The 27,087-nt window shown below is 48.6% G+C and overlaps 1 protein-coding gene across 3 annotated transcripts in view; it reads left to right on the top strand.

The window, feature by feature from the left end:
• ARID1B (AT-rich interaction domain 1B) overlaps positions 1–24,637 on the top strand; it is a 401,326-nt gene extending 376,689 nt beyond the window's left edge. For all 3 annotated transcript variants that reach the window (XM_070417417.1, XM_070417415.1, XM_070417416.1), the window contains 9 exons: positions 835–1,044; positions 3,555–3,759; positions 9,418–9,556; positions 9,807–9,979; positions 14,500–14,650; positions 16,167–16,263; positions 17,491–18,274; positions 20,046–20,176; positions 22,426–24,637. In XM_070417417.1, coding sequence (XP_070273518.1) covers positions 835–1,044; positions 3,555–3,759; positions 9,418–9,556; positions 9,807–9,979; positions 14,500–14,650; positions 16,167–16,263; positions 17,491–18,274; positions 20,046–20,176; positions 22,426–24,159 — 3,624 coding nt within the window. In that variant the 3' untranslated portion in view covers positions 24,160–24,637. The remainder of the gene's footprint in view (positions 1–834; positions 1,045–3,554; positions 3,760–9,417; positions 9,557–9,806; positions 9,980–14,499; positions 14,651–16,166; positions 16,264–17,490; positions 18,275–20,045; positions 20,177–22,425) is intronic.
• Positions 24,638–27,087: the final 2,450 nt, after the last annotated feature.

Below are 27,087 nucleotides of genomic sequence, written 5' to 3'. Positions count from 1 at the left end.
AGAAACGGCAGCTTTTGACATTTCAGTATCAAGTATAGTTAGAAAAATAATAGACCAAGAATTAGAGCATCGGCCTGAACCATGTGGGCATTAAGCACATGTGTGTAGAAGTAAGCAGATATTTGCCTATAGATACCCCGGGAGTATGAAAAAGCACGTGTCCGTGATGAAGGCCTGGTTACCTAAGGAAGCTAACAGCCCTTCACCAGGCGGAGAAGCTCAAGCATCTTCAGCGGGGAAGCGGTCGCCGAGGGGCGTGCTGGGGCCTCAGCCAGGAGCCTGTAAAGCTCTCGGACAGGCCTGGGGCCCACACCCTGGTCCTGTGATCCGTGACCTACCTCTTATTTCCCACAAGTTCCACGTGTTTGCTCTTCCTCCATATGATTTAGAGTTTTAATGAAGACACACATTAGCCATTCTTATTTTGACAAGGAAAGTGCAGCTCATGTTTTTGGGACTCTATAAATGCATGTGAAATTTAAATTCATTGTGATCGTTCTGTGAGTTAACACCCTCTTATTTTTAAAAATGACGATGGTGTCATTGGAATCTTGCCTTCTGGGATTCAACGCTTATATCAGTAAAGTAAAAGAGGTTTTTTTAAGTATATAACGGGGGAGGGTTCGGGCCTTTATTTAAAATCAAAGTAAATTCTTCATTAAGAAATGTATAGCTTGTGCCTGAACTAGTAGCCTTCATTCCTAGTTGTTGTGTGATAGCAGTAGTTTTTAAAATGTATTCTCTTTTTGTACCTGGTAGCTCATTGCTTTTTCTCGCCTTCTTCCCTGACCCTCTGCCCACCCTTTCCCCCCCAAACGCTCCTTCTGGCCCCAGAAGTCCAGCTCATCCACCACCACCGGGGAGAAGATCACAAAGGTGTATGAGCTGGGGAGCGAGCCAGAGAGGAAGCTGTGGGTCGACCGCTACCTGACCTTCATGGAGGAGAGAGGCTCCCCTGTCTCCAGCCTGCCCGCCGTGGGCAAGAAGCCGCTGGACCTGTTCCGGCTCTATGTCTGCGTCAAAGAGATTGGAGGTTTGGCCCAGGTGAGTTGAATGAGTGAGTGAATGAGTGAAGAGGGAGGCATTCTGGATAAGCTCTCACCGCAACCTTCTTTGACTATATAGACTTGGGTTGTTTTCTCACGGAGAAAAAGCTTCTCTTGTGAACCCATGCAGGGAGAGCATCGGGACTGGGGAACCTGGCTTCACAGCCAGCTCGAAGTGTGACCCCCACACACACCCCAGGCATTTATGTGGACCTCAGTCCTTATCTGTAAAGTGAGAAATTTGGGCTAGATTTTTCTATAGGATCCTGACAGCCGTGGAGTTCTGTGGGATCTGCCAGGATTTCATAGTAAATATCCCAGAAAAGTCTTGTGAATGACCAAATGAATTGTCTGAATCAGGTATAAATCAAGTTCACTGTTTGAGTTGTCCAGAGCAATTTATCAAGGAAACGAAGCCATAAGACCATGTCCCTGTCACTGGTCCCTGGCTGGGACTGGAGGGAGCAGGTGGTTCCAGAGGCGGAGCTTCAGGAGGCGCTTGTTTTCAGGGGTGCAGGTGCCTGCCTGGGGCTGCCCTCTTCAGGGCTCCCTGTCTGCTGGGTGCAGGCCTCACGCTGAAGGTTGCCTTTGTCCTAAGTCCCTATCAATGCAGAGGTCAACAGTTCCAAAGGAGACTTGAGGAAACTAACAAAATGAAGTGCCGTGGTGGTGTGGCCCTGGACTCCGAGGGCAGCTGCTCCCTATCACCAGTGGCTCGCAGGCCTAGCTCTGCATTTGAGTCACCTGGGCAGCTTTTCACATCTGTCAACACCTGGGCCCCACCCAGAGCAGTGAAGGGAGCGCCTGTGGGCCCGGTGGTCTACACAGGTGGCACAGGTCACAAACTATCCAAGGGCACGTCATCTAACCCACGAGTCTCACCTGGTCCCAGTGCTGCACACGGGGGGTGGGGGGGTGCAGGAGAGACCTTTGTTCTGCCTGGGGTGCCCCTTCCCATTCACAGGGCCCTGAGGACTGCAACTGAAACAGCTTGAGGTGCGGCCCTGCGTGATCACGTGGTAAATCACACCACGTCGGCCAGGGGAGAATCAAGATGCACGTCCCCTCTGCACTGAGACCCCTGCCCCTAGACCTCCCGCACGGATGTTTTAGTCCCCAGGACACTAAGCGGTTGGGGTCACCACCATAGCAGTGTAGTTTGTCTGGACCTCACTCTGACTAGCTGTGTGCGCTAGGGTTGGGTCTGCCAGCGAGACTGCTGGCCTGGCTAATAGGGTGCTTGGATGTAGCTGTGACTCAGTGGTGTGCGCTTGGCATTGGCCACTCACACCCATCTTCATCTCTGCCTGGTGACCATCATAGGTGCTTGGAGCAGCGGCAGCCACACAGCTCAGCTCAACGCCTCGCTTCTCAGGGAGCCCCAGGCAGCCCTCTGCCGAGTTTCTGCAGCAATCCACAGCCTGCCTGCTGCCAGCCGGCATTAAGCACCAAGAGTAGCATTAGGCACTTCCGTGAGCGTGTGCGGTTTATCGTGCACCAGTTAGTGCTAAGTAAATGGATATAAAGAGCTTTGTGAGAAAGTTTGAATCCAAAAATTTAACATTTCATTACAAACCACTTGTGCCCTTAACCCTTACCCAAGCTGTTGAATCCAGGACGCACGTGAAGGCAGAATAATCCCTCGTATTTGCAGGTCTTCATGTTTCATTCTTGTGTTTAAACCTTCCATAACTCTGTTCCCCAGTGGGAATCAAAAGGTGGCAATAAAGCCTAAAATCCTACATAACACTGCGGGATTGTTTTTTCTCTTCTGTTTTTGCAACTGTCTTCTCTCCTGCCTGAGAGGAAGGGACCCCTGGGGGTCCCACCTGCTCCTGCCCTTCACGAGCCCCAGCTGCCTGCCCGGAGGCCGGCTGGCGGGTCACAGGGCTGCCAGGTCCCACGGCTGGTGCCGGGCATTTAAGTTGGGGTGATTTGCTCAGGGCCTTGTTGACCTTTGCACCCAGTGTTGTCTTTGCCCAACCCCACAAGACAGCCTCGTGAGAGGGTGGACGTGCCGGGTTCAGAGGCCCATCTTTCTGGGAGCTTGTTGGAAGGGAACACCGTTTTTTCTTATCAAGGCTGAAACACTTCACTTACAAAATAGTTCTGTTGCTGCTTTTCAAATGGGTTTTAGATACCTTTTTTAAAATTTTCACTAGAGGTGGGACGGGGCTGAGTGTGCGCGAGAGTGCGTTTGCTCAGACCCATCCCTGGCCGCCAGCTGGCTCTGGAGGAGGGCGAGGCGTGGGGTTGGGGGTGGGGGGCCCCAGGCAGCAAAGTCTGGACAAGCTATGCTTTTCATGTCCCCACCAGCAGGTTCCTTAATGGCTTCATAACTGAATGCTGCCTTTGCTCTACGGAGTGGGAGTAACGAGCATTAGCTAAAGAGGCAAATGGAAAAAGTAAACCAGGACATTAAGTGCTTTTTTTTTTTGTCTCCCAGCTTTAAACAAGCCACTTTGCTGCAAACCAATGATCCTGCCGTTTGGGTGTTTTTTTTGCCAGGTTAATAAAAACAAGAAGTGGCGTGAGCTGGCAACCAACCTAAATGTTGGCACTTCGAGCAGTGCAGCGAGCTCCCTGAAAAAGCAGTACATCCAGTACCTGTTTGCCTTTGAGTGCAAGATCGAGCGCGGGGAGGAGCCGCCGCCAGAAGTCTTCAGCACCGGGGAGACCAAGAAGCAGCCCAAGCTGCAGCCGCCATCTCCTGGTGAGTGCGGGCATCGCAGCCGCTGCCGGCGGAGGCGGAGGCGGAGGGGCGGGCCGCCGGGGACATGCGCCTTTGTTCTGTGGGCTCCAGTGCGCCCCCGCTGGCAGTGTTCGGGGAACCGAGGAAACGGCCTGGTGTCCCGTCTGGTCAGCACTTTGAAGGCCCCGCTCCTTAGCTTTGCCTTTTAGTCAAATAGACTGGAGCTCTGAGCTGTCTGCCTTTATTCCTCAGACAGGTGTTTTTAAATCAGTGGTTCTCAACCTTCCTAATGCCACGACCCTTTAATACAGTTCCTCATGTTGTGGTGACCCCCAATTTCATTGTTACAAATTGAACATAATTAAAGCATAGTGATTAATCACAAAAACAATATGTAATTATATATGTGTTTTCCGATGGTCTTAGGCGACCCCTGTGAAAGGGTCGTTCGACCTCCAAAGGGGTCGCGACCCACAGGTTGAGAACCACTGTTTTAAATAGTCCACCTCACTGTCAAAACGACTCCCCCAGGGAGCCGCACTGGCAGTCTGCACCCCGGAAAGTCCCCCTGCAGTTTGACAGGCAGCTCACAGCTCAGCCTCGGGCCGGCAGTTAGCCAAATGGGACCTGGACATTGTGTTTCGGGCCACAGGGCAGCCAGTTAGCTTCGACCGCGGTCAGGAGTGTTAGGAACGATGGCTGGTCACCTGAGTTCTCACACGAAAATCCAAGTTGTTCCTGCCTGTCTCCTGTCTCCTCTCACCTGACGGCGACCCCGAGTTCCTTCAGCTCCTGCCAGCCCTCATTCTGCCTGTTAGACAGCTTGCTTGACTCCGTGAAACCATTGTATTCGATAAACACGGTATGAGGGGTGAGAAGAAACTTGCGTCATCCTGTCCTGGGTGGCGGCCTCTCTGAAGTTCAGCAGCACTGTCCCCGCGTCTGGTTCCGCCACATCCGGCCCTGGGGTGGCCATTCCTTACCGTCTGCCCTGCACACGCGGGCTGAGCGTCCTGCGCTTCCTGTCGCACAGCTCGCTCTGGGCTGAAATCCACGCCTTATCATTTAGTCTCATATCAGACTCAGGACACAGAGATTGTTTTAAATCCATAAGAAAACTAAGGCACATAAGTCTAAGGAACTGACCCAGAGTCACAGCGACAGTGAGGAAAGGGCCCAGCACGCCCTGCCTGCGCCAGTATGTGAAGCACCTTTGTAATGGGGAGCGTTGACACCTAGAAGATGGTATCTGTGAACGAGAAAAGAAGTGGTTTCTCTTCATTTAGCTGCTCCTGGGTGGCAGAGCTGACACCTGCAGGCGCTAGGCCAGGGCCTCGCGTAAATGCTTGTATTGAACACACCTGGTTTCGATCTGGCATTGCTGAGGACCAGCAGAAAGCCTCCTCTCTGACCCCAGCCTTTGCCAGTGACGTTGTGCCTGAAAAACTGGAACCTAATTTTAAAAATCTCCCCACATTGTATTCACAGAGTAAAACAAGCTGCCTATGAACAGCTCTGACACTAGATTTCCAAAATAAAAACCCAGTGGGGTGTAGGAGCCGAAAAGGCGACGTCTGCAAAGATCTGAAGGTGCATTTTATTCACCGGGAAAGAGCTGGTGCAGTGAATGGTCTTCATTTGCGTGTGGAGAATAGTCCTCCCGGCGCCCGATGGGCAGGTCCCTCCGAAAGTGCACCTTGCCTTTTCCTCTTTCTAAACTGCAGTGTTTATGGTAGCACTATCGTTCGACCTGCACAAAGAGCTTGGATTGCAGATGTGCTTCTGACAATCTGTCCTCCTCAGTGGCCAGATGGAGCTGAGCCTGTGGGGCAGGCAGCAGTGGGGAGCGCTTCCTCCATGCGGTCGGCGGGGTCTGGAGGGCAGGCGTGGGGTACGCAGGGCCCACCCGTCATCTCAGGTGATCTCTGCACTGCTCAGCAAGACAGACAGACAGGCGCAGGGACGGGTCCCTGAGGTGGTGACTCCCCTCAGTCCGTGGCCAGAGCCAGGCTCTTCCCAGCACCCCTGGGTCTGTCCTCTCGGATTCTGGGACTGTCACCGAGGAACTCGTCTCTGAAACATTTTTACTGTCAAGAAGGAAAAAAATTATCAACAATTTGCCTCGTCAGGGTCTCACATACTATAACATTTCCAAAAACTAAATTTCAGCCAAAATGTGTGTCTTTGAGGTCAGTTTTTCCCATGGGCACATAATTGTAGTTGACTCCTTACCTGCATATCCAGGCAAACGTAAGTTAAAAGATTCCTACAAAACATTCTAGATCAGTGATGGCGAACCTTTTGAGCTCAGCGTGTCAGCATTTTGAAAAACCCTAACTTAACTCTGGTGCCGTGTCACATATAGAAATTTTTTGATATTTGCAACCATAGTAAAACAGACTTATATTTTTGATATTTATTTTATATATTTAAATGCCATTTAACAAAGAAAAATCAACCAAAAAAATGAGTTCAAGTGTCACCTCTGACACGCGTGTCATAGGTTCGCCATCACTGTTCTAGATTATTTGTTTAAATCGGGAGGGGAACCTTTTTTTTATCAAGGGCCATTTGGATGTTTATATCATTCGCAGGCCATACAAAATTATCAACTTAAAAATTAGCCTGCTCTATTTGGTCAAACATTTAATTAACTCACCCCTAAGGCCTTGGCAGGGCCAGGTCAAATGATTTCTTGGACCTGCGGGCTAGGGTTCCCCACCCCTGGTTTAAATCCTCACTAAACCAGCTTAAATCCTAGATCATTGGCTGTATTGTAAGAGCGCTCTAAGTCAGCGGTTGCCAACCAGTGGTCCGTGAGGTCTGAAAGGTTGGCGACCGCTGGTTTAAGGAAACCTTTGGAGCAGTGGTCACCAACCGGTGGTCCGCGGGCCACTGGTGGTCCGTGAGGTCTGAAAGGTTGGCGACTGCTGCTCTAAGTCATCCATCTGTATTCATTTTGATTTGATGTGGCTGTACGGGTCTGAAATTCAGTGCTATCAGCCCTGCAGGTGTCACCCCTCAGGCCTCTGGGGCCATCGGGATCTCCACTGTGGACAGGCCTGTGGTTCCCGGAGAGATCGGGTCACCCCAGTCTTGCAGCCCCTGGGGCGAGTCAGCTGAGAAGGCCCCGAGTGAAACGGGGCCAAGGCCTGGTACAGGGGCATCTCTCCGGCCCAGTGGGGCTCTCGTTATAATAAAACTATAAAGCTGTGGGCTTCTGATGAGCAGTCACAGCAGTTTCCTACCCAGCTGGCCAGGGCGGCCTGGGAACCAGCGGGGGAGGGACGGGCAGGGCCTGCCTTGGGGAGCAGGGAGGGCGGGGCACGGAAGCTCCACATTCAATTAGTGAGTCTGTAACCAAAAACCCATCCATCTTTGCTGGCAGGTGGCTGACTGCGTTTCTATTATTAGCTGACAGGTGATGTCACAAAACCTGTCATGGGTCCAACTAGGGAATCCTCAGTGGAAGATAAATGAGAAAGGGGCTCGGGTTATAAACAGCAGTGCCCTCTGGGTGACCTCTAGTCACTGCAGGCCTGGGACAGATCAGCTCTTCTTCCTTCTCCCCACCCTACTTCCCGAAACCCCAGCCAGAAGTAGGGCACCGGGTTCGTGCTGTGTAAATTATCTTCCCAGCCAGGAGTCTGGCTGTACAGTCTGAAGTGTGTGAATGTACTTAACCTTCAATAACCTTTCCATTGTTTACTTTCGAGTATACATTTGTAGCTTCTGGCAAAAGGTAGGGACATCCTAGAGAGCGAGCCAGCCTCTATTAATGGAGCTTCAAGAGGTTGCATTCATTTTTTTTCCTGAAAGCAAAGGAAGAAACTCTGGCAAGAGGGAAGAACTTTCCCTTTTTTATGAGCTGTAAATGTGAATACTTGTAAATAAGGGTCATTCTAAAATCTCAGCCTGTGAGCCATGTTTCCGAGGAAGCGTGCGGGCTGCGAGCAGCCCGGTCCTCCATGGAGAACACCAGGCATCGCTCCTGCCAGCTCCTGTCTGTAGGGTTACCCTATGTGTTTATAAAGACTGCTTTTTCTCTCATCACATTTTTAAATATGCATTTCTAGGGTTTCACCAAAATCTGGTTTATAAGCATGAGTTAGTAAGTTTGTATTTTTAAGATGTCTACATCTAAAAAGATACATTACAAGGAAGTCTTCCTGCGTCTCTGAAAACTTCCCAGAGTCACACTAGTCCTGGGCACCCAGGGAAGACATTGCACAGAACACAGCCTGTTGGCTATCACCAGTACTCACCCCCGACCAGGTGGGACCTGGACAGACCTGGTCTTGCTGGGCATGGCCCTGTTCACACCTGGGCATGGCCCTGCTCACAGCTGGGCATGGCTGTGCTCACACCTGGGCATGGCCCTGCTCACAGCTGGGCATGGCTGTGCTCACATGGCTGGGGCTGGCTGAGTAGGAGTGATAGACCCGTCGCCTTTATAGCACACTCGCTAGTGACCAGTTTAACTCTGTTTCCTCTAAAGTACAACAAGGATGGTGGTCGCTCATGAGCCTTGGGCGCTGCACAGGAAAGGAACTGTAGATGTAGCGCATGTACCAGCAGCCAGGAATCCGCCATGTGTGACAGTTCTGAAAGTGTTCGTTGTAGACTGCACAAGGGCAGAGATGTTTGTCTTTTCTTGTCAGTTTGGTGCACCGGTGGAACTCAGGGATGGAAAAGAGCCTGCAATAGAGTGAGCCCATTGTTTATTCAATAAATGATTAGTAAATGAAACCAATATCTATGATCAATGATAAAGCAGGAGCTCTTAAAATATTGTTTTTCCTATAAGGTGAGTTTAATATTTTCAAGACTCCTTGCTTAAATTTTTAAAAGATCTACTCAGTTCTAAGCTATTCCTATAATGTAATTATAGTTAAAGCCAAGCCTTATAAACTCCGATAATGACATTAATGAATTCCAACCCAGCATTGTGTTGTGTAGTCACAAATCTAATTTCATAGCTCCAAAAATCACTGCTAATGACAGAGCATAGATACTTGTAGACATTTAGAAGGCATCGAAATACGAAAAAGGCCCGTTGTTATTTTGTGTCATTGCTTTTCAACTTAAACTTTCTTAAGTTAAAAAGTAAGACCAGAACTAATTTTTCTAATTTTTTTAAAACAGCACAATAGTCCATCAAATTGATATACCAAAATTTTCATCCCATTATTCCTTATGCTCAGACATTTAAATTATCTACATTATAAACAACACTGAAATAAACATTTTTCTGCCTAAAACTTCCTTTACATTAGATTATTTTCTTGGTATTATTACCCAGGAAAGTTATTACCTGGTCAAAAGTATAACTGTTTTATGGCTCACAAATAAAGCATGTTTCCAGAGTTAAACTTTTCACTACAAATAATGTGTAAGAAAAAAAATTGTAATGGTGTATGGTCAAGGATATTAACTAGGTTTACTGTGGTGATTATTTTGCAATAGTTACAAATGTCAAAATTACTACATAGTACTCCTAAAAATACTAGAATATGTCCATTATACCTCTATAAAAAATAGAAGAGTGACTAATTTTACTCAGGCCTGACCAGCAATGGGTATTGTTGTCTTTTTTTTTTTTTTAATAACTAGCAAGGATGATCTTACTTTGATAACCTTGTTTTTTCCCCATTTTCTCTTTGCACCTACCACTATCAGCTAATTCAGGATCCTTGCAAGGTCCACAGACCCCCCAATCAACTGGCAGTAATTCGATGGCCGAAGTTCCAGGTGACCTGAAGCCACCTACTCCGGCCTCCACCCCTCATGGACAGATGACCCCAATGCAAGGTGGAAGGTATGTTAAAGAACTGTGAGCATGCAGAATCAGACTTGCCTATCTTCATTTTCTGCAGCAAACCTCATAGAGGACACAGATGGTGTTCCCTAGTGAGTTGTTAAATGTTGACTGCTACTAGTTTTAGTGGTAATTTATTTGGATAGTTTTTACATTTACTGATTTCAAGAGTAGCTTGTTTTCTGAATACGTGTTTGGAGGTAACGCTTCCTGCTCTGACATTAAGCTTTCATTTCTCCCATCCGCTCAGAAGCAGTACAGTCAGTGTGCACGACCCATTCTCAGACGCGGGCGACTCATCGTTCCCAAAACGGAACTCCATGACTCCGAGCACCCCGTACCAGCAGGGCATGAGCATGCCTGACGTGATGGGCAGGGTGCCCTATGAGCCCAACAAGGACCCCTTTGGCGGAATGAGAAAAGGTAGGTGCAGAGGCGCCTCTGCATGGCGTGGTTGCGGAGCCTCCTCTCTGCCGTCCCACCACCATTCCCTCGTGCATTCGACAGAGTTCAGCCCCAGCTCCCATTTACTGAGTTTCTGACCTTGGAGAAAGTACTTGGCATCTCTGTGCTTTGTTTCCTCACCTAGAAATTGATATTACTAGGACCTGCATACAGGGTACCATGAGTATGATGGGAGTAATGCACATACAGGCCACAGAAGGACTGGCACAGGAAGCAGGCGTGCTCTGAATGCCACCAGGCATGGGCGCGGTGGTGGGCACGGGGCCTGGGCTGGACACGGGGCTGGGTGCTAGGGGAATGGGCAGACCAGGACCAGCTCCTCATGGAAAAGCACGTTAAACCACAAACTGTATTTTATACGGTGTAACTTTCAGATTTATCTGTTACATAAAGCAAGACAATCTGTACTTTTTCCTTTCAAGCTTCAGAGCTGCCTAATCCAAGTAAAGATTTTGCAGAACTTGCAATAAATCCATAAACTCGGAAATTCAAAGGCTTTGTGAACGTTGGAGGTAGCTATTTTTCTTAGTGGTGTGCAATGTTAGAAAGAACATTTTGTTAGTGCTGTTGGTGGTGGTTTCACATTTTAGACTGAAAATGTGACCATAATAACATGGAAAAATAATTAGTAGTATTTGGAATCTGGCTTCAAAAGTTATTATGAACTTCCTACCGACATGCTGTTAGACCGCGAGATCGTACTTCTTTTGTTTCCTTGTGCCCACATCTCCTTTATTGTGGAGGGTGGGATGGCAGCAGACTGCCTCGCCAGGCCCTGGGCAGCCACAGAACTTGTTTTCATCGATTGTGGAAGCGATACCGCTGCTCGGGAGGAAGTGTACTTCAGCTCACGTGCTCCACTGGTGGATTTAGTACCAAATTGAAGCAGATAACAGAAAAGCCCCCGGAGACAGGCTTTCTCGCAGCCCTACCCCTGCCACAGTAACGTTTTGCATTCCTCCATATTCTGTAGCGGACTTGGTGGCACTCTGATTTTTTTATTTCACTGCCGACATAAACCCAGCTCTTTGTCCTTGTTGCTTCTGTGGGGAGGCCCAAAGTCCAGCCTAGTGGGCAAGTGCTGGCTACAGCTGTGCCAGTTTAATGCTCAACGTGGAGATGGGGGAGTGCATGGTGCTCACTCTCATGCCAAAGATGATTATTATCAGTCGTTTTAGTATTTGCCAGTCAGGTTGAGAGGGGGGAAAGGCCTCGTTATTGTTTTAACTTGGATTTCTTTAATTATTGGCAAGGCCATACATCTTTTTATATATATTTATCAGCCATTTATTTTTCTTGTTCTGTGAATATCCATTTATGTGTTTTCCCATTTTTTCATTTGATTTTTTTTCTTTTTTTTTTTTTTTAAATCTTTATTGTTCAGATTATTACATTTGTTCCTCTTTTTTCCCCCCATAACTCCCCTCCTTCCAGCTCCCACCCCACCCTCCACCCTCACTCCCCACCCACTGAGTTCATCCATAGGTGCATGATTTTTGTCCAGTCACTTCCCGCATCTCCCACACCCCTTTTCCCCCAAGAATAGTCAGTCCATTCCCTTTCTATGTCCCTGATTCATTATAGTCACCAGTTCATTCTGTACATCAGGTTATTTATTCACTTGATTCTTAGATTCATTTGTTGATAGATGCATATTTGTTGTTCATAATTTGTATCTTTACCTTTTTCTTCTTCTTCCTCTTCTTAAAGGATACCTTTCAGCATTTCATATAATACTGGTTTGGCGGTGATGAACTCCTTTAGTTTTTCCTTATCTGTGAAGCTCTTTATCTGACCTTCAATTCTGAATGATAGCTTTGCTGGATAAAGTAATCTTGGTTGTAGGTTCTTGGTATTCAGCACTTTGAATATTTCTTGCCATTCCCTTCTGGCCTGCAAAGTTTCTGTTGAGAAATCAGCTGACAGTCGTATGGGTATTCCCTTGTAGGTAATTGAGCCTCTTTCTCTTGCTGCTTTTAAGATTTTCTCTTTGTCTTTTGCTCTTGGCATTTTAATGATGATGTGTCTTGGTGTGGTCCTCTTTGGATTCCTTTTGTTTGGGGTTCTCTGCGCTTCTTGGACCTGTAAGTCCATTTCTTTCTCCAGGTGGGGGAAGTTTTCTGCCATTATTTCTTGAAATAGGTTTTCAATATCTTGCTGTCTCTCATCTTCTGGCACTCCAATGACTCTGATATTAGTCCGCTTAAAGCTGTCCCAGAGGCTCCTTACACTATCTTCACACTTTCGGATTCTTTTTTCATTTTGCTTTTCCAATTGGGTGTTTTTTGTCGAATCTTTGGTTTGATTCTTGTGCTCCTCTGGTCTGCTATTGGGTATAATATTCTTTATTTCAGTCCGTGTATGCTTACTTTCTAATTTCTTTATCGTAGCATCGAGGGTCTCATTAGTTTTCGTGAGGCTCTGCACAAATTTATGGCAAGCCCTCAAAATTTCGATTCTTAGCTCCATATCCTCCATTTCTGTCATGTTTTTTTGCCTCCGCATCTTTTATGCTTTCTTGGTGCACCCCCTTGTGGTCTCTGTGCGCAGTCTTGTTCTAGCCAAGCCTTAATTGTTGTAGTTAACACTAGAGGGATTTGACCACCAGGCCGACTGGCTGTGGAAATCAGCTGTGGGAAAACTTCAGTCCTCAGGGGAGGCGCTAGTCCAGCCCTTGCCTGAGGCGATCGGCAAATGGCTGTGCGCAGGGTTTGGGCGGGGCGGGCTCAACAGGGCGGGGGGAGGGAGCAGCTATGGCCGCTCTCAGTCCGTCCCCAGGGGCTCTGCCTCTCTGTCCCAGCAATCGCTGCAAACCTCGGAGGGGCCGTAGCCAGACAGTCCCGCTTCTCCCGTTTGAGTCTGGGTCCCTAGAGACTCGCCCGGATCTGTAGCCCAGAGTCTGAGACTCGCTCCTGATTGAAAACGACAATCGCGCCCTCAGCCTCCAGCCCGCTTTGCGCGCACCCTCACCACCGCACCGCCGTACCTTTAAATTTTCCACACTGCGCCTCCGCTGAACATCGGAATGCTGTTGTTTTTGCTTCTAGTTGAAGAGACTCTCCTCAGCCAGCCTTCCCGTGGTTCTGGTTGATGTCCGCTCCGACTTTTAGTTGTATTTTTGAAGTGGTTGTCCACGGCGGCAGTCTCCGGTGTTTACCTATGCCGCCATCTTCGATCTCCTTCTGATTTTTTTTTCTTATTGGTTTTTAAGAACTCTTTGTATATAGGGAAATTAAGTTACTTTAGTCATCCCCCTTCATTTCTGTCTGTCTCTGTTTTTAAATCTATAAAATGGAAAATAACATCAAAACTGGTTCAACTGAGGGTTGATGGAGATCAAATAAGATAAAGAATGTGAAAGCCATTGTAAAGAATACCGGCCAGCAGTTTCCGGCTTCCTTGTCTGCACCTCTCTGCCAGCCTAACAAATCTATCAGCTCACAAAACTTTAATCAGCTTTTTCCTCATATAAGATAGAAGTAACCTTCATGGGATGAAGAAGGTGGTAGTACTACATATCAATTAAGATTTGCATTAAAATGTGTAATTTGCCGACAGGCTAGTTTCTGGGCTTGACCCAGTTTCCTTCAGGCGCTGAGCTGATGCTCATTTGTACATTTGACCTAATTGTCGCTCTACCCCTGATCGAAATAGTGCATCTCCTCCATTCTGGAGCTATTAACTCCCTAGTGACCTCCTTTATCCTGCTTTTGGAGTGGGTCTGTGGGTGGGTGTCTGTGTCAGGTTTTCACTTTCCCCATCAGGGACGGGCACTAGCTCTGCAAGTATCTCATCTCTCTCTCTCTCCAGACCCATTTTATAGACAAGGAAGTCAACTCAGAAATGTGCCAACTTGCCCGTTTTCAATGTTACCACACACTTGGCAGCTTAAAGCAGCATAAACTAATGTCAGTTCCTGCGTGCTCAGCCCCACTCACGCAGGCATCCGGTGTCAGGCAGGCTCGGCTCCTCTGGGGCTCGGCACCTCTGGCTCATGCAGTTGGCTGGCAGCACTCGGTCCCTTGCAGCTTCGGAATGAGGGGTCCTGTTGGCCGTCGTATGAGGGTCTGGGCAGCTCCCAGAGGCTGCCGCCCGTTCTTATCCATGACCCTCTCCCCTGCAAGGCAGGTGCTTCTTCAGGACCAGCAGGGGGGCACCTCTGACTCATCTGTCTCCAGCCTTTAGAGGCAATTTAAAGGGCCCACCTGACAGTCTCTCCTCCGGTTATCCCCCTGAATTCAGTGGTCCTGCCCACACTCGGAAGGCCGTGTGGGGCGTGTACATGGGGTGGCGATCTGGGGTCCATCTTAGGGTTCTGCCCACAGGACCCACCTTGACTGTAGACCTTACGCTCTTTCATTCATATTGTTGGTCATATAAGGATAAGATATATCTGCCGTATTAACAATAACAAATGGCTAGACAGGGCCTTGGGCTTTGGGAATGCTGACTGTCGTCTGTTCTTCACCACGTCCCAGTGCCTGGAGGCAGCGAGCCCTTCATGTCGCAGGGCCCGATGCCCACGAGCAGCATGCAGGACATGTACAACCAGAGTCCCTCCGGGGCCATGTCTGGCCTGGGCATGGGGCAGCGGCAGCAGTTCCCCTACGGAGCCACCTACGACCGGAGGTGAGTGTCTCTCAGGCAAAGATGAAGCCGTTCACCAGAAACGGTGCTCCCAGCACACACTCCTGAGCCCTGGCGGCGATGGTCACACAGTGTCCGTGTTCCTGCGGGTCCAGGCACAGCTCGGGAGTGTGTGTGTGTGTGTGTGTGTGTGTGTGTGTGTGTGTGTGTGTTGGCTGATGATCAGAAGGGAAACAGTTGTCCTGGGACATATATTCCTTTCGTTGTTGTTAATCCTCACCAGAGGATATTTTTTCCATTGATTTTTAGAGAAAGTGGAAGGGAGGGAAGAAAGAGAGGAGAGAGAAACATTGATTATATTGATCAGTTGCTTCCCGCATATGCCCCAACTGGGGCTGGGGATCGAACCTACAACCCGGATATGTGCCTTTAGCCAGGAATCGAACCCAGGACCCCTTGGTGCACAGGCCAAGGCTCTAACCATTGAGTAACACTGGTCAGGGCATGGGACATATATTCTTAAATAGGCAATATAGGAAGAAGGTTGTGTAGCCTAGGTGTAGAAGTTATTTTGGTTCTCCCGCATCAGAGAGAGGGGCTTACCTCATTGCTGAGTTTTCTCTTCTATAAAGTTGCTCAGCTTAAATTTTATCTATGTCAATTATATTTTTTTCTCCTAACTATAAGCTTCCTTCTAGATATCAATGTTGTTAGCAAGAATTCCCCTATCTGTTTTACATATGGTAGTCTGAAAGTTCATTTATTTTCTGTCTTATTCACTGACCAGTTCAGGAATATATTCAGTTTAATTATTCTATTTCTTACAAGATCAATATACTAACTAAACCAGTTAATTTTTTTAAATATCAAATTTATTGGGGGTTTTTTAAACATGCTATTTTATGGTATTTATAATTTCTCAGTATATTAGCTGAAAAAGTAAATGTATTGCTCATTCCCATTTTAAGATTTAATAGTAATACATTTAAATAATTTCTGTTATTCTTTTCTATAGCCTTTTATGATTGTAGGACTTTGAAATTTTGAGCACTAACATCCATACAGTTATTAGCTAACTCAACATCGTTTGCATTAATATTGATGTATACCTTTAAAAATGAACATTTCTTATTCATAATGAGAAAGGGAGAAGTAGAACTAGTTTCCATTATTGTATGTTCATGTCCTGGTCCTCTGCTTGGACTCTTCGACTCTGTGCTGTTTCTTCCTTTCGTGAATACCCACAGCACAACCCTGTATGGCACTCCCAGGGTGTCAGTGGGTGGGCAGGGCCTTGACTCAAAGGCAGAGGGTGCTGCCCCGCCAGCCGGGACTCCTCACACCTACTGCCCAGGAAATTGGCAGCGGTCCCAGAATGGGTGTTCCCATCCTTTTGCTAAGAGTTCTTCTGCAGCTGCTCGGACTGCCTCTGCTGGAAGGTGTGCGAGTGAGGGGAAGAAAAGCTGTTGAGTATAAAGTTTCAGGAAATAGACTGTTCCTTTCTCCCGTGGCCTGAGGTCCTTTGCAAAGGAAGTTTTCTTTGAATGCATCATTCCAGGCATGAACCCTACGGGCAGCAGTACCCGGGCCAAGGCCCACCCTCAGGACAGCCACCGTATGGAGGACACCAGCCAGGCCTGTACCCGCAGCAGCCGGTGAGTGGTGAGTGGGCGTGCCCTGGTGCCTTCTGGTTCAGACGCAAACTCCTGGCACTGCGGAGAGTTCTAGCAAGTATAACCAAAATGATTAGCATTTGTTGGGCAATCACAATGTTATTTGTTTGTGCGAGAACATAGTCTCAGATTTGGAAGCCAGCAAATTAAAAACAGCTCTTGATGTAGGGTATCCCAAACAAGTATAATGTGTTATAAGAAGTTAAGGACATGCGCCCGTGCAAATAGTAACAAGCCCAGCTTAAGTATGTTTTAAACGTCTGTGTGTCCTGTCCGATCAAACGCCGTTTTAGACCAGAAATATGTGGATATATTTTAAAGAGGACGTAGGAAAAAACAACTAAAAATTACCTACTAAGTGAAAGTGGTTGGCTTTTAAAGAGCAGATATTAACTGACTGCATTTGACGGTTGGATAGGTTGTGCTGGTCCTCACAGCCCTGCAGCCCAGAGGCTGGCTGTGCGGGACCAGCTCGCCAACACTGCGGGTGCAGAGGACGGCCGTCGGGCTAGGCTTTCACACAGGAAGGCAACTTCCACACACTCCAAGGCCTAAGACCGCGTGTCAAATAGAGGGGGTCAAACATGTATTTAATTTTACGGGCGCGTGCATCTACAGTGGGCTGTGTTATTAAACCAACTGATCCTAATGGTTTTCAAATGAGGTGAAAGTTTAGTTCCCATGTCAGCATCTCACTCACTCCATCAGGAGACACCCCCCGACCAGGAGCTGAGGAACCGGCTGCACCCAGCCTGTCCTCAGGCTGGGTAGTCTGACCTGGACAAGCTGGAAGTTGGGGTGCAGGCCATGGAATGTGGGTGTCAGGGTAGCACAGGTCCAGTCTGAGGAGCCAGATCCTTTGGGGAGGCTTTTCTGTAGAGTTAGGCCTAAGGAATTATTGAACCCAGAACGCTCTCAGGGTGGCCCTCGGAATATCCTTCTACCTGCTGGGTCCCCTCAGCGTCACTCCAGGCCCCTGATCCCACAGACAACACCAAGCAATGAAATAAACGGGAGGTCCGTGGGTGCTGGCATTGGGGTGCGGGTGCAACACTGAAATGAGACATAAATCGTTAGTCCTCAGTTACGCCAGCTTCCCATGTCCACTTCGGAGTGAACATCCGACACGTGATAACTTTTGCATAAGGGGAGTGTGTGGTTATTCCTGGAAAAGCACGTGAGTGCGATTTGCCTTTGTGTGAATTTCAGAACTACAAGCGCCACATGGACGGCATGTACGGTCCTCCCGCCAAGCGCCACGAGGGGGACATGTACAACGTGCAGTTCGGCAGCCAGCAGCCCGAGATGTACAACCAGTACGGCAGCTCCTACTCCGGGCCCGAGCGCCGGCCCCTGCAGGGCCAGTACGCTTACCCCTACGGCAGAGAGAGGGTGCAGGGCCCGGGGCAGATGCCCCCGCACGGCCTCCCCCCGCAAATGATGGGCGGCCCCCTGCAGCCGGCCTCCGGGGAAGGGCCACAGCAGAGCCTGTGGGCGGCTCGGAATGATATGCCTTACCCCTACCAGGGCAGGCAGGGCCCCGGCGGCCCCGCCCAGGCCCCCCCCTACCCAGGCATGAGCCGCACGGATGACATGATGGTCCCTGATCAGAGGATAAATCACGAGAGCCAGTGGCCTTCTCACGTCAGCCAGCGTCAGCCTTACATGTCCTCGTCGGCCTCCATGCAGCCCATCACGCGCCCACCTCAGTCGTCCTACCAGACGCCGCCGTCACTGCCAAACCACATCTCCCGAGCGCCCAGCCCCGCCGCCTTCCCGCGCGCCCTGGAGAGCCGCATGTCCCCCAGCAAGTCCCCCTTCCTGCCCTCCATGAAGATGCAGAAGGTCATGCCCACCGTCCCCACGCCCCAGGTCACGGGGCCGCCCCCCCAGCCGCCCCCGATCAGAAGGGAGATCACCTTCCCTCCTGGCTCCGTGGAGGCGTCCCAGCCGGTCTTGAAACAGAGGCGGAAGATTACCTCGAAGGACATCGGTAAGCACCCAGCTCTGCTCCCCAAGGAAGCCCCGTGTGGCCAGAATTTACATTTAGTTCAGATGTTCTTGCTGTTGATCTCAAAGGAGTGAACCGCCCGTGAGTACAGACTGCCATGTTTCCGAGAGGAGCAGTGGCGGTAATAACTCACTAATCTGAAGTGAGCAGCAGCACCAGGGGAAAGCCCGGTCACGGTGTTTTCCGTGGGAGTGGTGCTGGGGGGAGGGGGGGGTGGACTAGCTTCTGGCCGAAAGATCTGACCTAAAGCAAGCACTTTCTCTCTGCACCACGTGCTTAGAACAGCTGTGGGGCTGGAAGGCAGAGGTGGGCAGTGGGTTTCCCTGGGAGAGGGGAAGCCTGAACGTGCTATGTGGGCAGATAGGGATTGCGACCCGCGGGTCAGTGTAACGGGAGGGCACTGGTCGACCCGGCCAGGGGGCTGCTTCAGTTACCACTGATGGGCTCGTCGGTCCTGCTGGGGGCCTTCTGAACACGAAGGAGACATCCCATCTGGGAGTACACACAGTTTCTCTGCATTAGTTTTTAAGCACTTTCAGTACAGCAAAGGGAATTAAAGATCTTGATTATACTAAAAGATTCTTTTCAAAAATCTCAAAATCACTTGACATGAAATCATATTCAATGATTAGAAAAATGTTAAAGATGTTTCCACTCATTGGACTGTAAGGACCTGTAGAGAAAGGGGTGCAGGAGGGTAGCAAGAGATAGAGATACAGACTCAGAGCACCATTTTCATATGGAAATAGATGTAAAAATATGCACACGTATTTGTGTTTGTGTGTACACGTTTAAATAAATATTTAAATTTGTATAAAGTTTCTTAGTACATGTTATACCAGTATTTGTCTGTAGTCTAGAGAAATTTATGTTCCTCATTTTAAAAAGGAAGCTTGCTTTTTCTATGATAAAAGTAATATGTGCCTATCTTAGAAAAATTGAAAAGTAGACGAAATTAAAATAAAGGTGGAAACCCACAGTCCCCTCCCGACGTGAGGCTGTGGCTGTGGTGAGTTCTGGCTGGGCAGGTCCACTCACACCATGTGCCCTCCCAGGTTCCTGAGATGGCCCCCCTGAAATTGGCAGATGATGGCCTCTTTTGCTAGACCAGCTATGGCAAAGCCTGCACACGTTTTATCACATGGCTCTGTCTTCCTCAGTGACAGGAATGGAGAGGACTAAAGTGCAGCTCTCTGTGTCCCATCCCCCGGCTCAGGCTCAGCTCCTGAAAAATCCTGACCATCAAAGCACTGGGGTTGTCCACAGAGTGCCCTGAGGGCCAGAGCTAAGAAACAGAGGTCGGCATGGGAAAGCCAGGACTTTGCGTTTGGGATTGAAGTTTGGCTTATACTCTGCATACTCGCCAGCCTTCCAAAGACCCCCATGCTGAGACATTTGTGAATGGAGCAGGCAACAAGGACAAGTAGCATTGTTTGGTTTGACTCGGTTATTGAAACGGATGCATCTGTTAGGGGGTAAAGGGAAAAAGCGGGGTTGTGCTGAACCACAGCCTCCTGGAGAAGCGTGTGGGCTCCTGTTCAACCAGCAAAGCAAAAGGCCTTCAAGACCAAAGTGTCTTAGTACAGCCATCACCTCGCTTCAAATCTGGAAGTGATCGTGTCGAACAATCCCTCAGGACAGTTATTTAAAGCCAGTCCTTACCACCATTTCTTTTCTCTTATTCTTTGTTATTTTCTGTTCTTTCATGCATGGCGTTAATATTCATCACATCCTGTTCCTTCCCCGTTTTTAGTTACCCCGGAGGCCTGGCGTGTGATGATGTCCCTGAAGTCAGGTCTCTTGGCTGAAAGTACTTGGGCTTTGGACACTATAAACATCCTCCTGTATGATGACAGCACTGTTGCTACGTTCAATCTCTCCCAGGTGAGCTCGCACCAGTGGGGCCGAGGACCGAAGCGGAGCACGAGAACCAAGGGGTGCTTCATGCTTCACTAATGCCGGCGCTCGGCGCCTGGCCCTCCTTATCACCAACATCAATCAATGTGTGGTTGCCCGAGAATTCAGTGCAGAATGACAATTCATTTCAGTCTTTATATAAATTTACACATACCTATGTCTCATAAGAACACCATGACCGTGTACGTGCGTGCATGCCTGTGTGCGTGTGCATATGGAATGGATGACAGTAAAATTAATTTGCTGTTTAGAATGAATATTAGCAGCCCAATGTGAATTAACTCAGATGCCACATAAAGCTATGTCCGTAGTCGGTGATGGAAATTGAGTGGGTTGCAATGGAGTGTTACTCTTTCCAATGGGACCTCACCCTTCTCTTAACTAAAAAATTTTTTAAAAAGGAAAATTAAAGAGAAATTTTATATTTAGAAGATACATAGAATACTGTTGACACTTGAATAGCACAGGGGTTACAGGTACCCCCACACAATCAAAAAGCTGCATATAACTTTGACTTCCCAGATACATACTTTGTTCCTTAGTTTCCATGGGGGGGTGGATTCCAGGACACCAAACCCCCATGAATATCGAAGTCCGCGGATGCCCAAGTCCCTATATAAACAGTGTAGATCAACGCATACAGCCAGCCCTCCACGCCCACAGACTACACAAGTGGAGGAGACAGTTTGATGAGTCCCCATGTGCCCACCCAGCTGAAATAGTCATGAACTCCTGGCCAGCGCCTCTTGGTGTGCTCCTGTCTCCGCCCCTCCAGGTTGCTGACGCCTTTAAAGCCAGGACGCGAGCTGACAGCCCTCCTCTGCGCAGCGCTAGGTTTAGAGTAGATTCCAGCATAACAGCTCACAGAGCGAGGGCGCTGAGGGTTAGGAGAAACGCCCAAGGGTCCCCTCACTATGGACTTCTAAAGAAATCTTCAGAAACAAACATGAGAAAGGGGTATTTTCCCTACTGTGTGTGAACAACTGCTTTTGGTGAAAAGGCCCAAACATCTAATTCCTTGCTTCTATTGAAATAGGACCAGAACCTCCCTCTCTTCTCATTTAAGTGTTTATTGTAGCCCTGAAAGGCAGTTTCTCAGGTGATAGGAAGTGTGTGAATAAGGTCATAAACATTACATGAAGTTCGTTTCAACTGAAAATAAGTATCAAAACACGTGCGTCCTTTGCTGGAGTGATGCACTGTATCCTGTGGGAGGTGAGCTGCTGTGGGTCCCACCTTTCCGGCAGGGTGGCTTTACCGCTTCCCTGTCCTTCCTTGCCCGGGAAGGTCTGGCTCAGCGGAGGGGTGGGAGGTGGGAGGGGGCCAGGGGGGACACCCACGCCTGCGCTGGGGAAACCCTGCCTGTGCCCTGAGGGCGGTGCTTTCTGGTTGCTCTCCGATTCCCCTCACGTGATAATCACGCTCCGCTCGGAAGCTGGCAGCAGCTAGGACAGTGGTTGCCTTCCGCACATTTCCACTGAAGAACCCTTTCTTACTTCCTGGTGTTTTATCGTCCCCAAGATGCCAGTGGCACTCTGGGGGAGGGGAGCTGAGCGGGTGCTAATTGGGGAGGATGTTGCTTTTCTTGGTATAGACATGTGCATAAAAGAAACAAAACTGGTCCTTGTGGCTTTGTCTTCAGCTAGAGCCTCGAATAGCTGCTAGAAGGTAAAACTGCCTTCAAGGAAACATTCTAATCCACTCATCGGGGACTCAATTGATTTGCTTTTAATTTTCTGTTATGGGCTACTACGTTGCTAAAAATACCTCTTGCAAAGAGTAAATCAGCATGACCTGTGGCACCTGAGACAAAAATAACCATCGAGTTCGATGATGACAACAGTGAAAACCCAGGCAGGCAGAGTCTCGGATAAAATAATAGGAAAGAGGCTTACTTCCCTGCTCTTATGGTAATGAATGCATTGTGTTGGGAGGGGGTGGGTAATCTTAGAAAAATGAAATAAACAGGTAAGTTTTCATGTCGGTAGTGCAGGAAAGTAAGCAGGACATAAGAAACAGGGCAGATATCGGTTTAGTTAATAATAGAACTTCAGGAAGACAGTAGTGAAGGGCGAGTAGTTTGGGCCTAGCCAGACACGCAGTGGGCCCTGGGAGAGTCCTCCCAGACGATTGCTAGCTGTCAGGGCTTACCGGGGTCGCAGGCCTGGCCGATTCCCTGACACTAAGCCTGTTCTTGGTCTCTTTCTCCTCTGCAGTTGTCCGGATTTCTGGAACTTTTAGTCGAGTACTTTAGGAAATGCCTGATTGACATTTTTGGAATTCTTATGGAATATGAAGTGGGAGACCCCAGCCAAAAAGCACTTGACCACAACGCAGTGAAGAAAGATGAGGGCCAGGCCTGGGCCGACGAGTGTGGGCGGGAGGAGGACGCTGCGGAATGCATGGAGGACGAGGAGGACGAGGAGGAGGAGGAGGAGGCGGAGGAGGAAGACGGTGCAAAGGCCGAGGCCGAGGAGAAGGGCAGCGCGGCCTTGAGCCCCTCCGACGCCGCGGCCGAGCCAAAGGAGAAGCCCAGGCAAGCCAGCAAGTTCGACAAGCTGCCCATCAAGATCGTCAAAAAGAACAACCTGTTCGTGGTCGACCGCTCCGACCGGCTGGGCCGCGTGCAGGAGTTCAGCAGCGGGCTCCTGCACTGGCAGCTGGGCGGCGGGGACACCACGGAGCACATCCAGACGCACTTCGAGAGCAAGATGGAGATCCCTCCGCGCAGGAAGCCGCCGCCCGCTCCGAGCGCAGCGGGCCCCAAGAAGGAGCTGGAGGGAAAGGGGGAGCTGGAGGAGCAGCCAGAGAAAAGCATCATTGCGACCATCGACGACGTCCTGTCCGCGCGGCCGGGGGCGCTGCCGGAGGACGCCAACCCCGGGGCCCAGCCGGACAGCGGCAAGTTCCCCTTCGGCATCCACCAGGCCCGGAGCCACCGCAACATCAAGCTGCTGGAGGACGAGCCGCGCAGCCGCGACGAGACGCCGCTCTGCACCGTGGCGCACTGGCAGGACTCCCTGGCCAAGCGCTGCATCTGCGTGTCCAACATCGTCCGCAGCCTGTCCTTCGTGCCTGGCAACGACGCCGAGATGTCCAAACACCCGGGCCTGGTGCTGATCCTGGGGAAGCTCATCCTCCTGCACCACGAGCACCCGGAGCGGAAGCGGGCGCCGCAGACCTACGAGAAGGAGGAGGACGAGGACAAGGGGGTGGCCTGCAGCAAAGACGAGTGGTGGTGGGACTGCCTCGAGGTCTTACGGGATAACACGCTGGTCACGTTGGCCAACATTTCCGGGCAGCTGGACTTGTCTGCGTACACGGAGAGCATTTGCTTGCCGATCCTGGACGGCTTGCTGCACTGGATGGTGTGCCCCTCCGCGGAGGCGCAAGACCCATTCCCCACGGTGGGACCCAACTCCGTGCTGTCGCCGCAGAGACTGGTGCTGGAGACGCTCTGTAAACTCAGCATCCAGGACAATAACGTGGACCTGATCCTGGCCACGCCTCCGTTTAGCCGGCAGGAGAAATTCTATGCGACGTTAGTTAGGTACGTGGGCGACCGCAAAAACCCGGTCTGTCGAGAAATGTCCATGGCGCTCTTATCGAACCTGGCCCAAGGGGACACGCTGGCCGCGAGGGCAATAGCTGTGCAGAAGGGAAGCATCGGGAACTTGATAAGCTTCCTGGAGGATGGGGTGACGATGGCCCAGTACCAGCAGAGCCAGCACAGCCTCATGCACATGCAGCCCCCGCCGCTGGAGCCGCCCAGCGTGGACATGATGTGCCGCGCGGCCAAGGCGCTGCTGGCCATGGCCCGCGTGGACGAGAACCGCTCCGAGTTCCTGCTGCACGAGGGCCGGCTGCTGGACATCTCCATCTCGGCCGTGCTGAACTCGCTGGTGGCGTCCGTCATCTGTGACGTTCTGTTTCAGATCGGGCAGTTATGACCCCGGTGAGGAGGCCGCACGTGTGAGTGACGACTGAGGCTCCCGTACACCCGGCTGTTTTCTGTTCTGTTTCTCCAGCGTAGGAAGAAGGAAAAGAAAACGTGTGCTCCTCTGCCCCGTTCATATTTACCGATTGGGAATTAAAGAGATAATTAATTCGAACAGTTATGAAATTAATATTTGCTGTCTGTGTGTATAAGTACATCTGTTGGGTTTTTTTAATTTTTTTTTAACCAAAGTTGCTGTCCAGTGTATTCAGAGGTCACTTTTTGTTTTTCACAGATTTTCTTTTTGATGTTCTTTCTTTTCCATGTTGTATTGCATTTTTTGGAAGCAAATTGACTTTAAAAAAAAAATTGTGGCAAAAGATGCTAAGATGGGAAAATTTCACCACACTGAGGCAAAAAGGTGAAAACCCATCCCTATCCCAGGCGTGTTATCCTTCAGATAATGAAATAAAGCTGTCCTATCGCCCAAAGCTCTGTGCAATAGAAACTGCTAGAGGGTAGGTCTCGGGGCTCAAGGAGGTGTGTCAGTCAGTAGTCAGACTAGCGAACGATACTGGTTTCTCCACAGGAAAATGGTTACCTTAGGCTAGGAGCAATACGAATGGGGTTTTTTTAAGTTAAGGTTGAAAATACGTACCTGACAACGATCAACGGAAATTGCTTCCTCACCACTACGTCATGTCTGCTGTCTGTCTTTGACCTTCCACATGACAGTTCTTCACAATTCCTTTCATCATTTTTTAAATATTTTTTTTACTGCCTATGGGCTGTGATGTATATAGAAGTTGTACATTAAACATACCCTCATTTTTTTTATTTTTTTTCTTTTTTTTTTTTTTTAGTACAAAGTTTTTAGTTTCTTTTTCATGATGTGGTAACTACAAAGTGATGGTAGATTTTAAATAATTTTTATTTTTATTTTATATATTTTTTCATTAGGGCCATATCTCCAAAAAAAAAAGAAAAAATACAAAAACAAAAAAAAAGAGGGTAATGTACAAGTTTCTGTATGTATAAAGTCATGCTCTATTTCGGGAGCGCAGCTGATCACCATTTGCTTCATGAATCAAGGTGTGGAAATGGTTGCGTACGGATTGATTTAGAAAATGGTCACCAGTACAGACAAAAAAAAGAAAAATACAACTAAAAGGAAGAAATACAACTTCAAAGATTTTTCAGTGACGAGAATCCACATTTGTATTTCAAGATAATGTAGTTTAAAAAAAAAAAGAAAAAAATCTTGATGTAAATTCCTCCTTTTCCTCTGGCTTAATGAATATCATTTATTCAGTATAAAATCTTTATATGTTCCACATGTTAAGAATAAATGTACATTAAATCTTGTTAAGCACTGTGATGGGTGTTCTTGAATACTGTTCTAGTTTCCTTGAAGTGGTTTCCTAGTAACCCAGTCATTTATCAGATATAGGGGAATACAGCCGTGTACTAACCAAGTCACTCGTCACCAAACCGTGAGGTCGGAGGGACCCTTAGGGGTTACCGACTAGAGTGGGGAGCAACAGTTTGACTTCCTCAAATTATTTAGCTGATTAGCCTTTGTTTGAAGCAATCAACTCTAACGCCATGGAGGTCTGAGACTTTTCAGTGTACATGGGAGGTGGCTGCTGGCCCATGAGGCGAGGCCTCGAGAGCTCTCCGGCCTGAGTGAAACTGCCTTTGACTAACCCGTCTTAATTTTAACCAGAGTTCAATCTAGTCCGTGTTTTTTTCTGTGTGCCTCGGAGTTATTTTGCATTTAGTTTACTCCACCGTGTATAATATTTATATTGTGCAATGTTAAAAAGAATATGTTCTATTGTATGTGGTGTACATAGTGCAAAGTGATTATTTCTATTTCAGGGCATATTAATATTCTCATATTCCTTCCTACCTGGTGCACAGTAGCTTTTTAATACCAGTCGTTTCTAATTTAAACGTTTTCTTCCTGGTCATTGACTGTTACTGTGTCGCAATCACCCTCTGAAACTGCTGCAGGATGAAGCTGTCAGTGGGCACCCTCTTAAGTCTACCTCTTCACACACCCTCCCGGCACCGCATACCAAACTCCGAGTCCTCCGCCAGGCCTGTGGTCCGGGCGCCCGTTACTCATGGTCACCCTGGGAAGAGTTAGGCAAGAGCTCGCAGTTCTAATCCGAGCGAGCTGTGACTCTGAGTGTCACAAGAAAAATTTTCCTGAAAGCAGCCTCATCCATCAGCGCCACATCACTTAGTCTTCTTACATAGCAATCAGCCAAATGTGTGGTGAATTAAAAACCCATTTATAATCTACTTGAAATACATCTGCTTGCTAAGAACAGATCTTAGAGCTCCAAGCTTCAAATACAGAGATTTGTAAGAGGGGATTCAATATTATTAGAACTTCTCTCTTATAGAGTATGAATAAAAGGTGTATACAAACCTCGGAGTCTAGTATCCCAATCATTTGTCCATCAAAAGAGTAAAGTCATTACAGAAGACTGTTGTTGTCATGGTTGAGTTGTACTCGGTACCTAGAGTCCGACCATTGAGCGACACGTGTCTGTGCATTGACATGACCGTGGCCTCTACAGTAATCCAGGAAGACTAGCATCCTTCCTACATGCTCACCCAGGTTCCAGACGACCAGCCCGTGGAGGACTCAGCCCGCCTGAGGTCATCTTGCCTACAAACTGAATTACTCTTTGTCCTAAAAATTAGTTGTTGTTCTTTTCCTATGAGGCTTTTCAGAAATTCACAGGATGCCCATACCTTAAATGTGTACAAAAAAAAAAAAGATGAAAATAAAGGTGCAAAGAAAGTTTAGTATTTTGGAATGGTGCCATAAAGTTGAGTCTGTTGGTATTGGAGTGAATTTTTTTAATGTCACATAAAAGCTATTATTGGGTGGCATGTTCTCAAAAACAACTCAAATGTTTTGTTT

Source organism: Myotis yumanensis, unplaced genomic scaffold (genome assembly GCF_028538775.1).
Source record: "Myotis yumanensis isolate MYYU_CA2020_CCGP unplaced genomic scaffold, mMyoYum1.0.hap1 SCAF_6, whole genome shotgun sequence".
NCBI lineage: Eukaryota > Metazoa > Chordata > Mammalia > Chiroptera > Vespertilionidae > Myotis > Myotis yumanensis.
This window is presented reverse-complemented; position numbering and strand designations above follow the sequence as displayed.